Source organism: Theobroma cacao, chromosome 8 (genome assembly GCF_053813885.1).
Source record: "Theobroma cacao isolate CCN51 chromosome 8, ASM5381388v1, whole genome shotgun sequence".
Lineage (NCBI taxonomy): Eukaryota > Viridiplantae > Streptophyta > Magnoliopsida > Malvales > Malvaceae > Theobroma > Theobroma cacao.
The window spans coordinates 30,597,546-30,612,831 of NC_142646.1; the positions used below are offsets into that span (position 1 = coordinate 30,597,546).

General features: G+C 36.2%; 1 protein-coding gene and 1 pseudogene across 2 annotated transcripts; one reads left to right on the top strand and one right to left on the bottom strand.

The window, feature by feature from the left end:
- Positions 1-5,888: 5,888 nt before the first annotated feature.
- LOC148761347 (uncharacterized) lies at positions 5,889-6,919 on the bottom strand (annotated as a pseudogene).
- A 2,431-nt stretch (positions 6,920-9,350) lies between these two features.
- Positions 9,351-12,780, top strand: LOC18593126 (MATE efflux family protein). 2 transcript variants are annotated; one of them, XR_016027826.1, is made up of 4 exons: positions 9,351-10,095; positions 10,193-11,065; positions 11,613-12,294; positions 12,383-12,780. XR_016027826.1 is itself a non-coding variant. In XM_088808843.1 (3 exons), the coding sequence occupies exons 1-3, from the start codon at positions 10,042-10,044 to the stop codon at positions 12,189-12,191; spliced, it is 1,506 nt and encodes a 501-aa protein (XP_088664969.1). In that variant the 5' UTR covers positions 9,351-10,041; the 3' UTR covers positions 12,192-12,780. The 2 variants fall into 2 exon arrangements, 1 of the variants encoding a protein (XP_088664969.1); XM_088808843.1 differs by having other exon boundaries at positions 11,613-12,780.
- The last annotated feature ends 2,506 nt before the right edge of the window (positions 12,781-15,286 follow it).

The following is a 15,286-nucleotide window of genomic DNA, read 5'->3' on the forward strand; positions in this document are numbered from 1 at the left end:
TATAAAGTATATTACTTAATATTATTAGTTGAATATAATAAATGTAATAAAGAATATTATTTATTATTATTTAAATTTAATGAAGAATATATTTTATCTTTTAATATTAAATATTATTTAATTATAATAAAAGGTTTAATTATCTTCTAATTCAAAATATTATTAAATTATAATAAAAATATGTTTGCATTTTGGCGAAAATATTATTTAATTATAGTAAAAGTTATTTTGATTTTATTGCTCAGAATATTTTTATCTTTTAACAAAATAAATTCTTTAATATTAATAAAGAATATTTATTTCTCATCATAGTTTTTTATTTTTTGAATTAAAAAATTTTTAAATTTTAATAAAGGGTATTTTTATCATTTACCCATTATTCCTTAACCATTCTTAAATTATTCCTGCCAACCAAATAATGGAATAAGTAATAATAGCAATTTCTATCCTATTCCATTCCCATGAACCAATCTACATAATAGCTATTCTTCCTCTATTATATTCTCTTGGAATAACTATTCTATTCCTATTCTATTCTTTCCAGTGAACCAAGCATGCCATAAAAGTTTTTATTTGAATTTTCTTGGATTGTTGATAGATTTTTTTGGGTATTATCTCAAATAGAGAGAAAGAGAGTTGATAGTACGAAAAAGTCTACCAACGGCAGCTAACACCTTGAGCACCATCCTCATCTAGATTCTAGCTACTAAGGATGAATCCATCCAGTTCTCGCCAACTTTAATTCAGCTTGCTCAATTGGTTTATTTTACTTTTTTTGACTCGTTTTCAAATTTTGATTGTTTTAAGTTCAAATCATCATTGGACTTTGAGTTTATTTGTTAGGTTAATTTGAATTGAGATTTAGACAAGTTAAATGAATTTTTCAACTTATTATCAAGTTCTTGTAAAGTTTTACTTTATAAACAGTCAAATTTTACAATTAGTAAATACTTTATTAAAGTAGTGGATTTAGTTCTTATACAATAATTTGTAAAAATTGAGTCCCTAAACTTTTCAAAATTGATAATGTCAATTCAATGTGTTAAAACTTTTCTGTTATTTATAATAGTATGGCATTTGTTTGTGTTGACATCGTATTTTCTTGCTGATGTGACATCAAATCCGGTGACATGACAATAATAATGTGACATTTCATGAATGATGCAGTACTAGTACTAATATGATGTGACTAAGTGTCACGAACTACTTTCCTTCGCTTAAGTTTACAATAGTCTATACGACACTTAAGTGGACATTTCCACACAAGCCAGCCAATAACTCGTTTATATGTAATCAAACATCAACAATAGCAACAAATTAGAATAAGGTAATGCACATCAAAATCTTAAGGCATACTGAATGCCATATACGCAATTACTGAAGCCACATAAAGGAAAATGTTTTATTAATATGAAAATGAGTACAAAGAGACCAAGACATGCCATTGTCGGGCCATAGGGATAGCCCTAGATGATTCACTACAAGCATACCTTTACTAGTGATGTAGTTCAACAATTCGCTAACTGCTCACCTCCTATAAAGAGTTTACGAGATTTTACAAATATTTCACCAATAGCCATTACAATGCTTACGACAGGGACATCCCTTTCTTAAAGGGTCTTCCCTTTAAAGACTTAACAAGAATTTCTACAAATGTTACAAAATGCCATTACAATGTTTGAAAGGGGGACATCTCCTTTGGAAGTACAAAAGACTTAAACTCCTAAGGAATTCTACCTTGTCATGGCCTTATACAAGGTTGGCTTGGAATTCTTCAATCTTTTTCTTGAAGGCGCGAAGATCGACTTCCTTTTGCCAAGTGATTTCATTTGGCCTTAAACTTTCCCATCTCACTAAATACTCCAATGTTGGTCATCAGTTGATTATCATCATTTTTCTTGCCAGAATCTGCTCCACTCTACGCTGTGACAGTGGCTTCGTGCTAATGGCAGCTCTAATGGCTTGACTCCTGCTTGCATCTATTGGGTCTGCATAAAACGACTTTAGGTTGTTGACATGAAACACGAGATGTACCTTCATCCACTTAGGTGGATCAATCCTGTAAGAAGTCTTCCCCACCTTGGCCATAATTGGTACTATACCTTTATAAATTCGCACTAGTCTTCGATTTCTTTTCCTTAGGAATTGGAGTTGTTCGAGTACCAACTTCACTAACACCAAGTCTCCCACCTTAAAGTGTTGCTCCCTTTGACCTTTATTTGTCCACTTTTTCATGTAGCTAGATGCTTTTTTAAAATAAGCTCTAGCGATTTCAATGTTTTGTCTCCACCTTTTAGCAAGTTGAATGCTTGAGGACTCTTCCCACTATGTGATACCATTGAGGTATGGGAGAGTTTAGACTATTGTCTAGTGATGACTTCAAAAGGGGTTTTATTAGTGGCTGAGCTTTTCTGCGAATTGAAACACAATTGACCCACATTTAGCAAGTTAGGCCAATTCTTCTGGTTCGTTTGTACAAAGTATCACAGATATTCTTTTAATAACCCATTGAAGCATTTTATCTAGCCATCTATTTATGGGTGGTAATTAGAAGAGATGTTGAGTTCTAACCCTAATAACTTGAAAAGCTCTTTCTAGAAAAAAACCAGTAAACCTTGGGTCCCTATCATTGATAATGCTCTTAAGAGCACCTTAATATTTTTCTACATGTTTAAAAATTGTACAAGTCGTTTCTTTTGCAGAACCCAACTTCTGCACCAGGATAAACATTGCATACTTTGAGAAACAGTCCACCACTACCAAGATCGTTGTCATGTCTCCTACTTTGGGAAGTCCTACTATAAAGTTCAAAAATACTTTCCCACGATTTGGTCGGTATTGGTAAAAGTTCGAGCATTCCCGTCGGTCTTTGTTTGTCCATTTTGTCTTGTTGGCAAATTAGGCACGTCTTGATATAATCCATCACATCCTGCCGCATATGAGACTAATGGTAACCTTGTTTCAATAGTGCAATGGTCTACTGCCAACCTGGATGTCTTGCCCAAGGGGTGTCATGACATTCCTGCATCAACTTCTACCTCAGCTCTCCTGCTTTTGGAACAAATATGCATGGTCCTTTTGTTAGTAGGAGTCCATTTTTCACCCAAAAGTATTTTGACTTTTCACTTTCCACTAACTTCATAATGGCTATTGCTTGGGGATTTCGATGCAATTTTTCTTCAATAAGATTACGGATATCTATGGTCACTTTACTAACTGTCATTTGCACGATCACCCCAAGAGTTGCGAATTCAGCCTTCTTATTGAAGGCGTCTGCCACACGATTCGCTTTCTCAAATTTATGTTCGAGGGAGAAATCAAACTCAATCACGAACTCTTGCCATCTCTCTTACTTGGCTGTAAGTTTTGGCTGGGTGAGGAAGTGACTTACGATAATGTTGACAGTCTTAACTATGAATTATGATCCTAGCAAGTAGTGTCACTAAGCCTGTAAATAGTGAATCACCGTAAATAGTTCTTTCTTCTGTGCCATGTGTCTCCTCTCAGCTTTATTCAACTTACAACTTTCAAATGCAACCGAGTGTCCTTCTTGTAACAAAACTCCTCTAAAGGCAAAGTCTGATGCATTTATCTGTACTTCGGAAGGCTTTTCAATATCGGGGAGTGCTAAAACAGGGTCTGTCATTATCACATTTTTTAGACATTCAAAAGTCCTTGGCACTACTGTGTCCAACTCCACATTTGTCCTTTTTTCAGTAATTCTGTGAATGCTACAATCCTTTTTGATTATCTTTCCATGAATCTTTGATAATAATTGGCTAGCCCTAAGAATGAACGAAGCTTAGTTGTATTCTTATGGGTGGCCTATTCTTTGATTGCTTTCACCTTTTGCATATTCATCTGAATGTGCCTTTGTTAGATTTTGTGGCCAAGGAACTGAATTTGGGTTTGCACGAATGCACATTTCTCTCTTTTCACATACAACTAGTTGTCACGTAACTTTTGGAAGACCTACCACAAGTGCCTTTGATACTCCTCAAAGGTTGAACTATACACCACAATATCGTTCAAGTGGATTACCACAAACTTGTCTAAATAATCATGGAAACCTGATTCATCAATGTACAAAAGGTGGCAGGAGCATTGGTTAGTCCCAATGGCATAACAAGAAATTCAAAAACACCATATCATGTCACGTAGGTGGTTTTTGGTTTATCTCTCTTGGTAACTCTTACTTGATGGTAGCCTGATCTCAAATCTAATTTGGAAAAGTACTTTGCACGACTTAATTAGTCAAAGAGATCTGCTATAAGGGGAATTTGATATTTATTCTTAACTATGACTTTATGTAACATTTGATAATTCATGCACAATTGTAAACTCTCATTTTGCTTTTTCTGAAAGAATATCAGGGTTCCAAATGGTGCCTTTGATGGTCAGATGAATCCAGCTTGAATCAACTCATCTAATTGCTTTTTTAGCTTTACTAACTCTAAGGGAGCCATTCTGTATGGCCCTTTTATAGGTGGCTTGACACCTAGAAGCAATTCTATCTCATGATCGACAACTTAGCGAGGTGGTAGGACCTTAAGTAGCTGTTCTGACATCATATCTTGAAATTCTTCTAAAACTAGCTTTACTCCCTTAGGTATTAGACTTGTACTATCTCCATCTTTGTAGATAAGTATGGCCACATATGAAGGGTCTCCTTTCTTGATCCCTTTCTTGAATTGGATAGTTGATATAATCTTCTTCCCACTCTTAGGTAGAATTGTAGTTGGTACCACACATGGTTGTTCCCTGAAGAACATTATACAACTTGCAGTAGGGAAAATGATGGCCTATGTTTCTATCATCAAGTCCAAGCCCAAGACAAAATCAAAATCATCTATAGTGGCTATAGTCATATTCACGTTCCTCTCTCAAGAACCAATCTTAACCTTTACATTTTTGGAGTTTCCCATAATAGTTAAAGTTGGCGAGTTGACTGTTTTCATCTGCCCAAAGTCTTTCTCAACTTTAAAACCGCATCTCTTTACCTCCTCAGAGTAATAAAAGTGTTTGAGGCTCTAGTGTTGAGCATGGCTTTGGTTCTTTTCTCATTCAACAACACCTTTACATATGTTAAACCTCGTCAGGGCTTCTTCTCCATCTTTTATAATTGTGCTTGTAAGGTGTTGAGGAAACGAATGAAACCTATTCGTGCCAACTCTTCCTTGACTTTTTCGACTGTGGTGTGAAGTGGTGGTGTTTCAACATTAGCAGTGCATATCACACTAAAGGCTCCTCGGTGAGGATAATCGGTTACTTAATGTAGTTCTTTGCATAAAAAACAAGGTATCAAAAGTCATGGCTTGAAGTTCCATGTTTTGTTTGTTTTCGGTTGGGGTAAGTCTCTAGCAAGTGGTCTCTTGTCGCATCCCCTACTTAAGGGTCTGTCAACTCTTAGAAATTTTGTCGCACTGTTTGAGTTAGAGCTACTGGTCTTGGATGAATAGTATTTCTTTTTGTTGGAATTTCATTATAATCAGTAAGGCACACGGCAATAGCCATCACCGAAGTCAAACCTATACCTTTTGTCGCTATAACTCTATCGTCGCCCATGGTTTCAGACCCTTAAGGAACTAGAACAATCTATCCTTTTCAATCATATCCATGATATCTAGTACTAGAGTAGAGAAGTTTCTCACGAACTCCCGAACTAATCCCGTTTGTGACAACTCTTGTAGCTTTTACTATGCAATAAACTTAACATTCTTAGGAAAAAACTTGTTCTTCAGTTCTTGCTTGAGGTTCGCCCAAATGGTAATGCAACACTCACCATTAATGAATTTGGAACGCCACCGTAACTTCGCGACCCTAGCAAGATACATTAAAGCTATCACCATTTTGTCCTCCTCTGACTCTGTGCGCACAGCTAAGAAATGCTACTTTATATCAAAGAGGAAGTTATCCAACTCTTTAGCATCTTTAACCCTTTCGTATCGCTTGGGCTTTGGCACTTTGGCCATTTTACCTCGATCTCCTGAGTTTGCACCAGTATTACCTACAATAATAACCAAAAGATTTACTTAAGCTTGCAATTCTCCAATCTCGCTTTGAAAAGTGCTCAACACATCCCCGATTATCACGAACTACGCTCATTCGCTCAAGTATACGACAGTTCATGCGATACTTGAGTGAACGCTTCCACGCAAGCCAGCCAATAACTCATTTATATTTAATCAAACATCAACAATAGTAACGCATTAGACTAAGGCAACGCACATCAAAATCATAGGGCATATCGAATGCCATATACGCAACCACTGAGCCAAATAAAGGAAAATATTTTATTAATATGAAAATGAGTACAAAGTGACCAAGACACGCCATCGTTGGGCCATAAGGGCAGCCCTAGATGATTTGCTACCAACATACCTTTACTAGTGAGGTAGGCCAACAATCCACTAACTGTTCACCCCTATAAAGTGTTTACGAGATTTTACAAGTATTTTATCAATAGCTATTATAATGCTTGAGATTGAGACATCTTTTTCCTAAAGGGTCTTCTCCTTAAAGATTTAACAAGAATTTCTACAAATGTCACCAAGTGCTATTACAATGTTTAAAAAAAGGAACATCTCCCATAGAAGCATAAAAGACTTAAACTCTTAGGAAATTTTGCCATGTCATGGCCCTATACAAGGTTGGCTCATGATACCGGCCTCATCACTTAAGGTATTAATCATCTCGAATAGTTCTCGCTGGACTGTCTCAATTTCATATATTCGCTAGCATGGGATTATTTGAGCTTTTACTGTGACCACCGCAACCTCTAGCTCATCAATCCTCTGATGGCCATGTAGGGAGTTCCATGTGATCACCAAGTTTACTCTTTAGCTCAGCATGTTTCACCTATGCTCTGATACCAACTATCACGAACTACTCTCATTCGTTTAAGTATGTCATAGTCCATGCGACATTTAAGTGGATGCTTTCACACAAGTCAGCTAATAACTCGTTTATATTTGATCAAACATCAACAATAGCAACAAATTAGACTAAGATAATGCACATCTAAATCTTAAGGTATACCAAATGCCACATACGTAACTATTGAAGCCACATAAAGAAAAATATTTTATTAATATGAAAATGAGTACAAAAGGACCAAGACATGTCATCGTTGGGCTATAAGGGCAACTTTAGATGATTTGCTACAAACATACCTTGACTAGTGAGGCAGCCCAACAATCCACTGACTACTCACCCCTATAAAGAGTTTATGAGATTTTACAAGTATTTCATCAGTAGCTATTACAATGTTTGAGATGAGGACATCTTTTTCCTAAAAGGTCTTCCTCCAAAAGACTTAATAAGATTTTTTACAAATATCACCAAGTGTCATTACAATGTTTGAAAGGGAGACATCTCCCTTGGAAGTACAAAAGACTTAAACTCCTAAGGAATTGTACCCTGTTATGACCCTATACAAGGTTGACTCATGACACTAAGCACTAACATAAAGTTTATAAGTGTAAACATGAAATTATTCAATATGAGCTAATTGTTTAAAACATGATTGAAAAAGAAACAGATAAAAAATATGAATAAGTTTTTAAGATTTAGGGAAAAGTGTTGTGAGATACAAAAGAATTGAATTTTTGTGCTTCATAATTTAAAACAATGAAAGGAATATTGTGAAATAGATAAAAAAAAAATATCACATCATCATATTTAATGCAACATCAGTAAAAAAAAATCATATTAGTACCAATAATAGAAAAATTTTAATATTGTTAACAATTGAATTGATATTGTCAATTCTAAAAAATATAGAAACTCAATTTTTATAAATTATTGTACAGGGATTAAATCCACCACTGTGATAAAGTATAAGGACTAATTTCATAATCTACTCCTTTACAACATATAGTAATTAAGCTCATATTTATTTCAGTTTCATTTTCTAGGTTTTCCAAATCATAATTATTTTAAATTTGAATCAAGATCTCATTTTCTCTTTTGTAAAATCAAGTCGTATCAAATTGATTTTTTTTTTTTTATTTTAGACAAATCAACGGATATATCATGATATCAAATTTTGTTTTTTTCTTTTTGGATAGATTGGGGTATGAGTAGAGATTTTAAGTTCAAATTTAATGTTTTATAACTTTATAAGTCGGAGATACAGGCATTTTACTAGTTAACTAAATATCCAAGTGCAAATATTTTTAGTAATTATATGAAGTTTATAACATTTAACATTTAATGGGCCACCTTATTGTAATTGTCAGAAGTCGACATCATAATTAGTTGAAATTAAAATTTTTAATGGATTGAACCAAATAAAAGATGAGTGACTTACGTGCACATATAAAAAAAATTAATGGCCTCAATAATAATAGATAAACAATACCCCAAATATTTAGCAACAAGAAAATAAAAATGCTTATATGAAGTCTTTTTTGTATTTCAAAATTTATAAAACGTGTATACATAGACTGTGTAATTTTTAAATTCTATAAGCAAATTTAGATGTTAAGTTATTAACAAAATATGTGGAGTTTAAGAACTTCACCATAAAATTGTATAGGATGAGGACACTAAAAAAGATTTTAACTCCACAAGTGGGGTTATAGGGTTGTCACACATTCCATTAGAAATATATATTTAACGAATCAACCCTAATTTCGTTTATAAAATTTAAAAACTTAATTTTATAATCCATAACATAATTTTCATTTGCCTTTTTTTTTCTTTCTTTCCTTTCTTATCCATCTTCCTTTTTTCCTGGCTTGGGCAAAAATGACCAATGAGATTGTCAACATCATGGTGCTTCCAACGGAGATTGATTTTTACCTTATAAAAGGGATCCAATTACATGGGTGTAAAAACTAAATTATTATTTTACACTCTCCTATAATTTCAAGAATAATTAATATTTTTTATAAAAAATTATTAAATTTAAAAATATACTCGTATCCATGACGTATATAAAAATTTCACATCCGTCTTTCTTAAATAAATATATATATATATATATATATTTAACAATTGAAATCTTATTATTATTAAAAAAATAGTTGAATATTTTCAATTAACATAATATTTGACATGCGTGATCTACAAGTATAAAACCCAATGGACTTAACAAAATATAAACCGTATAGAAAAAAATATGAAATGATGCAAAACTTAGAATATTGCAAGTTCAAGGAAATATGCACTAGTATGGAAATAATAAAAAGGGCATTAAGTATTGTTAAAAGTAAATTAATGAGAAATCAATGGAGATAGGAACCCCAACTAAACCGACCTTCCAATTTCTGCCCCCTCCCCCCTCGCTCTGCACTGTTATAACCCCCAAAGCTATCATATTGAGTAATGCAAAGCTTCATGAGGAGGACCCCCACTCTGTTTCCTCTCTGTCTTTCTCTGTCGCTTTCTTTCTTCCAACTCTGAATCAACTTTTTCCTTCCTTCTCTTTATGTATCTCTGCCTCGCCGCCATTAGCAAAGTCTCTTCCTTTTCCAATTTCCCTTTCTTTCTCTGCTGTAAAATCTCGAGCCCTTATTTCAGTACTATACATACCCCTGCATATATTTTTTATAGCAAGCCTAAGCTACAAGATAGCAACAAACCCCACTCTTAAACTACTCTTTTCTTTTCCTGCTTTTGACTCATTAAATATATTGCACCCTCATCTTCAGTCACAACCCTTCTTCTATTTAATGCCTCCTCTCCTTTTCAAGACTTTTGCTTCTTGTACCCCATTTTTCTTCTTTCACCGCGGAGGGATGGTATAGGGCAAAGACAAAGACAAAGCCAAATAGGAGTTTGTTTTTCTCAGCTCTAGCTTTCTTTGATTTCTTGCTTTCTGTTGAAGTTCTTGATCATATAAATTTAGGAAAAGAAAGAGTATATTGAGAAATAGAGACTTAGGTATCAAGGCCAGTTCTGTTCTAGTCTTAAAACTTGAATTAAAAAAAAAAAAAAGAAAAGGGAAACTTGGGCTTGTTTTTGTTTTTACTGTTTGATTAGATCACTCCATTTTAGATTTCTTTTTGTTGCAAAACCATTTATTTGTTGACACTCATGGCAGAAAAGGACATAGATTGCTCTTCCCACAAACTCCCCTCTGCTTCACAGGTGAGCCCTTAGGAAGGGATTATATATATATTTTCTATCTCCTTTTTTTTTTTTTATTGGTTTCTCTAATCATATTCACATTTGGTGAATATCTCAGGTTCTTGAAGAGTTAAAAGAGCTGTGGGGCATGGCTTTACCTATAACAGCCATGAACTGGCTAGTTTTTGTTAGAGCAGTGGTTTCGGTGCTGTTCTTAGGCAGACTTGGAAGCCTTGAGCTAGCCGGCGGTGCTCTCTCCATAGGATTCACCAACATCACTGGCTACTCTGTGCTTGTTGGTCTTGCCTCAGGGCTTGAACCGGTGTGTAGCCAAGCCTATGGGAGCAAGAACTGGGAGTTACTCTCCCTCTCTCTCCAACGCATGATCATCATATTATTTCTTGCAATCATACCAATCAGCCTGCTATGGGTGAATCTTGAGAGCATTATGGTGTTCATGGGACAAGACAAAGATATCACAGCAATGGCAGCAACTTACTGTATGTATTCTCTACCGGATCTTTTGACAAACACGTTGTTACAGCCATTGAGGGTTTTCTTAAGGTCACAGCGGGTGACAAAGCCTATGATGTGGTGCTCTCTGGTGGCTGTGATGTTCCACGTGCCACTTAACTATATGTTGGTGATGGTGATGGGGCTGGGAGTACCAGGTGTGGCAATGGCGTCAGTGGTTACAAACATGAACATGGTGGCTCTGATGGTGGGGTATGTGTGGATGAGTGGACGGTGGGAGATGAGATGGACGGCTGGGATTGGAGGGGTGTGTGGTGGGGTGGTCCCACTCTTGAGATTGGCAGTGCCCAGTTGCCTTGGGATTTGCTTGGAATGGTGGTGGTATGAGATAGTGACTGTCATGGCTGGTTACCTGCCGAATCCCACACTGGCTGTGGCTGCCACTGGGATCCTTATTCAGACCACCAGCATGATGTACACTGTTCCCATGGCTCTTGCAGGCTGTGTCTCTGCCCGAGTAAGTTCCACTGCAAACTATGCCATGACTCTGTTGCGTTAATTCGTCTTTTAAGACAAAAAGAAACTCAAATTGAATGGCTTAGAGCCTAACAGTAAATAGATCAAAGCATCTATAATCTCTTACTTTCTTTGATTAGTTGAATTATCTGATTCAAAAATGGTCTTGTTTTAATGCCTAAATTGGAATTTGAAGTTATCTTTCAACAAGAAAATATAAACAGATCTATCATCAGGTCACGACATCATTGGAGAAGTATAAATGGTTATAAACAGAATGGGGAAAATGATTGTTCGATCTCAACTTGATCTGTTGGTGATTGCATCACCTTTTAAGGACTTATGTAGGTCATACTCATACATGTAATGTGATTGGACAGAATTAGTAAAAGACAAGCAAGAAGTTGTTTGCTTTATGGTATCGAAGCCCACATTCAATTGGTGTGTGACAAAACCATATAACCAACAAAAGTGAACCAAATGGCCATTTTTGCCTTGCAAGTATGTGAAATATCCCCTTACGCATCTTTTGTGCAAAACAAATGCAGGTAGGAAATGAGCTGGGAGCTGGTAAGCCACACAAGGCCAAGCTAGCAGCCATGGTTGCATTGGGCTGCGCCTTTGTGATTGGGATACTCAACGTGGCTTGGACGGTCATCCTCAGGGAAAGATGGGCTGGTTTGTTCACCAAGGATGATCTGGTCAAACCATTGGTTGCAACAGTCTTGCCGATCATAGGGCTGTGCGAGTTAGGAAACTGCCCCCAAACAACAGGTTGTGGCATCCTACGTGGCACGGCCCGTCCTGCGGTGGGGGCCCGCATAAACCTGGGTTCGTTTTACTTTGTGGGCACCCCAGTGGCAGTGGGCCTAGCGTTTTGGCTAAACGTTGGGTTTCCTGGGCTGTGGTTTGGGCTACTGTCTGCCCAAGTGGCATGTGCTGTGTCCATTCTGTGTGTTGTATTGCTCTATACAGATTGGGAGGCTGAGGCTTTGAATGCTAAGAAGCTTACCAGCATGGAGATGAGCTCATGCAATAATGGACATGGAGAGAAAGGATATGAAATGGACGAAGAGAGCAGAGGGTTTTTGGGAAATGGAAATGACAAAATAGATGACGGTTTGTAAAGAGAAAAGGACAGGGATTGTGGGGGTGGTGGTGGGATATGTGCATGAGATGGTGCTTAGCTTTATGGGATACTGGTTTTGTTGTCTAGTTGCTTTCGGGGAGGTAGCTGACTCATGTTTGATTTCTTTTTTTTTTTTTTTTTGTTATCTTCGTTCTTTGTTGTAATGTTTGCTTTTTCTTTGGTTTTCAGGGTTTAGTGATTTGAGGACCTATTCTTGGGCTGTTCCGTTGCCAGGAATGTCACTCCCCATACAAAATGTTAAATATTTATGAACGATGGCCTACATTTTGCTGCTACTTTTTAGAGTGGGCTTTTTCTTTTATTTTCCTTTTTCCGTACTTGTTTTGGGGGGAGACTGGGGAAGCACCAAAATAGTCGTCGTGGTTTATGTGGCAACTAGCTGCGAGCTTTGTTGATTAAGGTACGATGTGCCCATGTACGAAAGCAACATCTTTTGTTGTGACGCACCTCTCGTGTGACAACCCTTCTGCTTGAATTTTGAACTAAGCATCTAATAGTCACGTTTACAATCTAAATTAGCCAAATTGCTTTGGGGTGTTGAAAATAAACATAGATCCGTCCTCTTATCGGAGTTTGACCCGTTAAAATGTTTAAATAGAAATCTAAACCTTCACTGGAGAGGAATTAGAAGTGAAGTTTCGATATCTTGCGATTGTAGATCATGAAAAGAAGTTTTTCAATTATGAATTATTTTTGAAACAATTTTGAAAGTACTCATCTATGTTCTACAAATGTGTTCAATAAAGGATTTTTATTTGTTTTCTGTTGTACTAAATTGGTGTTTATAGGACGGTCATTGCAACTCAAACTCTTAAAAAAGGTTTAAATCCAAAACCTGCTCCTAGAGACTCAATGGTCATCAACTCTTGCTAAAAAACAAAAGGATGATGAGATCAAAGAAAGGCAGATTATGTTCAGAACTGTTCAAGGGACCGCTTCCCCACCGACCCTTTCTGGGGTTCCACTGCTCCACCTCCTAAAACAACTACTACTTGACAAGGCATCACTAAATCTAGCTTTTTGTAAAGGCATATTTGCATACGGTTCAAAATATTAGTAACAAATACAAAAGTGAAAAATATAAAAAAAAAAAATCCCAACATCTTACTCGAGAGGATAATAGTACAGTCGATTCCACGGTGAGATCGAAGGAAGCAAAACTTTTGGCTCCTTTTCAGCCAGAGGGAACAAGAGAGCAAGGCGCTGCAATCATAGGGATTCATGTTGCAGCATTATTGGGGAGGTTATTGTCACAGGTGTTGTAAGCAATAATAATAATATGAATAGTACAGAAGAGAGAAGAAGGTTTGCCCTTTTTTTCTCTTATATATATAAACATAATAGCAGGCCCTGGAAAGTAGTGGATGGGGATCGATGATCAGTGGTTTGGGTGTTACTTTATGCAGGCCCTGGAATGTGACGTCTGAGTTCAGGCTTTGGGATAGTGGCTAGGGGGTCGGGGGAGGCTCAAAAATCCCTTCGCTTGTGTCTCACACTGCTGCATATGGTGAGAGCTGGGCAGCTGGCACATTTCCCAATTGAAAATGATGTTCGTGGACTGTCCTTGTCAAGCTGTTTATTCGGTTCTCCATCACTACTTATGTTATTTATATATGCTCTCAAAATTTTGCGCATATTTTTTCACCTTTTTGTGATTAATTTCATTTCAATTAACAAAACATCAAAAGATAGCATGATTTGATAGTCTCTCTTCTCGTTCATGTACTCTTACCAATGATTCCCCAAGTATAGAATTACGAATAGATTATGGAATTGAAGTGATGGATATCGCATTAATGTGTCCTTGGCATATGTAATCAAGGAAATGTTCTAGAAAAAGAAAATACCATGCCATATCTATAAAAGATAGCTAGAGTAGCCATATCTATAAAACTATAGCTAGAGCATACAGACAACGGTAAGAATAACAAATATATTTACGAATTAAATTAGTTGACGCTGCCAAATGGTTTGGTTAAGTGGTAAGTATGCTTTGTCAAGTTTGGAGTTCGACTTGTGCCACGAACGCTTGCTGAAGATAAACTGACTCCTCTCTTCAAGGTAACCAAAGGGACTTTTATCTGGTGAGGGTGACAACGCACCCTGGTGCCTTGGCAGGTATGCGGAGCAGTCTATCTACGTACCCATTTTAGTGACCAAGTGAATCAATGAGTTAGGCCACAACCACAATTTACCAATAACGAAAGCTCAAACGGCCAACTTGGGAGGCCGAAAATGAGCCCCACGGTAAGCAAGAAACAATATAAAAAGACAATTGTTATATTATAAAATTATGTAAATTATAGAGAAATTTAAATTGTGTATGTTACATTCATACATATATATATATATATATATATATATGAAGTTAAAACTATTCATAATTCAACTCTAATTAATTAATAATATTTTAATATAACTCTAACTGAATATTGTAATTAAATTAGATAATAATATTGTATAATAATTCTAACTAGATAATTTGTATAATACCTTAGCAAATGTATTTACAATCTTGTTGTAAGTGATGGGTTCATTGACTAAAATTTTCGAACCTCGGATGAAGTGCTAGCGCAACTCTTGAAAAGTAGGGGGGAAAAGCACAAGAGCCCAAAAACTTTTTACATGCGCATCAATTCCCAACTAGATTAGAAGACTGTGGAAATCCAACTTTATGCTGCTTACAAAGAAAATGAGATTTCATTTTCATTGTCATTGGCCACATGTGTGAAAAGACAAACAAAGAAGTCAATTGGAGTTCCTCTTGATCTGGTAAAATGACCAAATGCTAATGCCCTTTGTTTTCTCTTCATATGTTCTGTGCGTATTCCTCTGGTTGGCCTTTGATGGGTTCCTATACCTTAACTCGGTGAAGATCTTTGGGAGGCCGCCTTAACATATGCCTCTGGTGCCAAAAGATACACACATGAAAGGGATCCTATATATATATATATATATGGGCCGCTGCGTGCACCTTCTTTTCTCTATTTGATTTTCTATTTCAAATTAATGTTACTATGGTCAGTTATACTTATTTGAGGTGAAAGTTAACGGAGGCCAAGGGCAAACGTC

Bases quoted from the DNA above. Each gene is read 5' to 3' on its own strand.
- LOC18593126 (XM_088808843.1), top strand. From the start codon at position 10,042: ATGGCAGAAAAGGACATAGATTGCTCTTCCCACAAACTCCCCTCTGCT. The intron at 10,096-10,192 runs GTGAGCCCTTAG...TGAATATCTCAG, and splicing joins AACTCCCCTCTGCTTCACAG to GTTCTTGAAGAGTTAAAAGA. The intron at 11,066-11,612 runs GTAAGTTCCACT...AAACAAATGCAG, and splicing joins CAGGCTGTGTCTCTGCCCGA to GTAGGAAATGAGCTGGGAGC.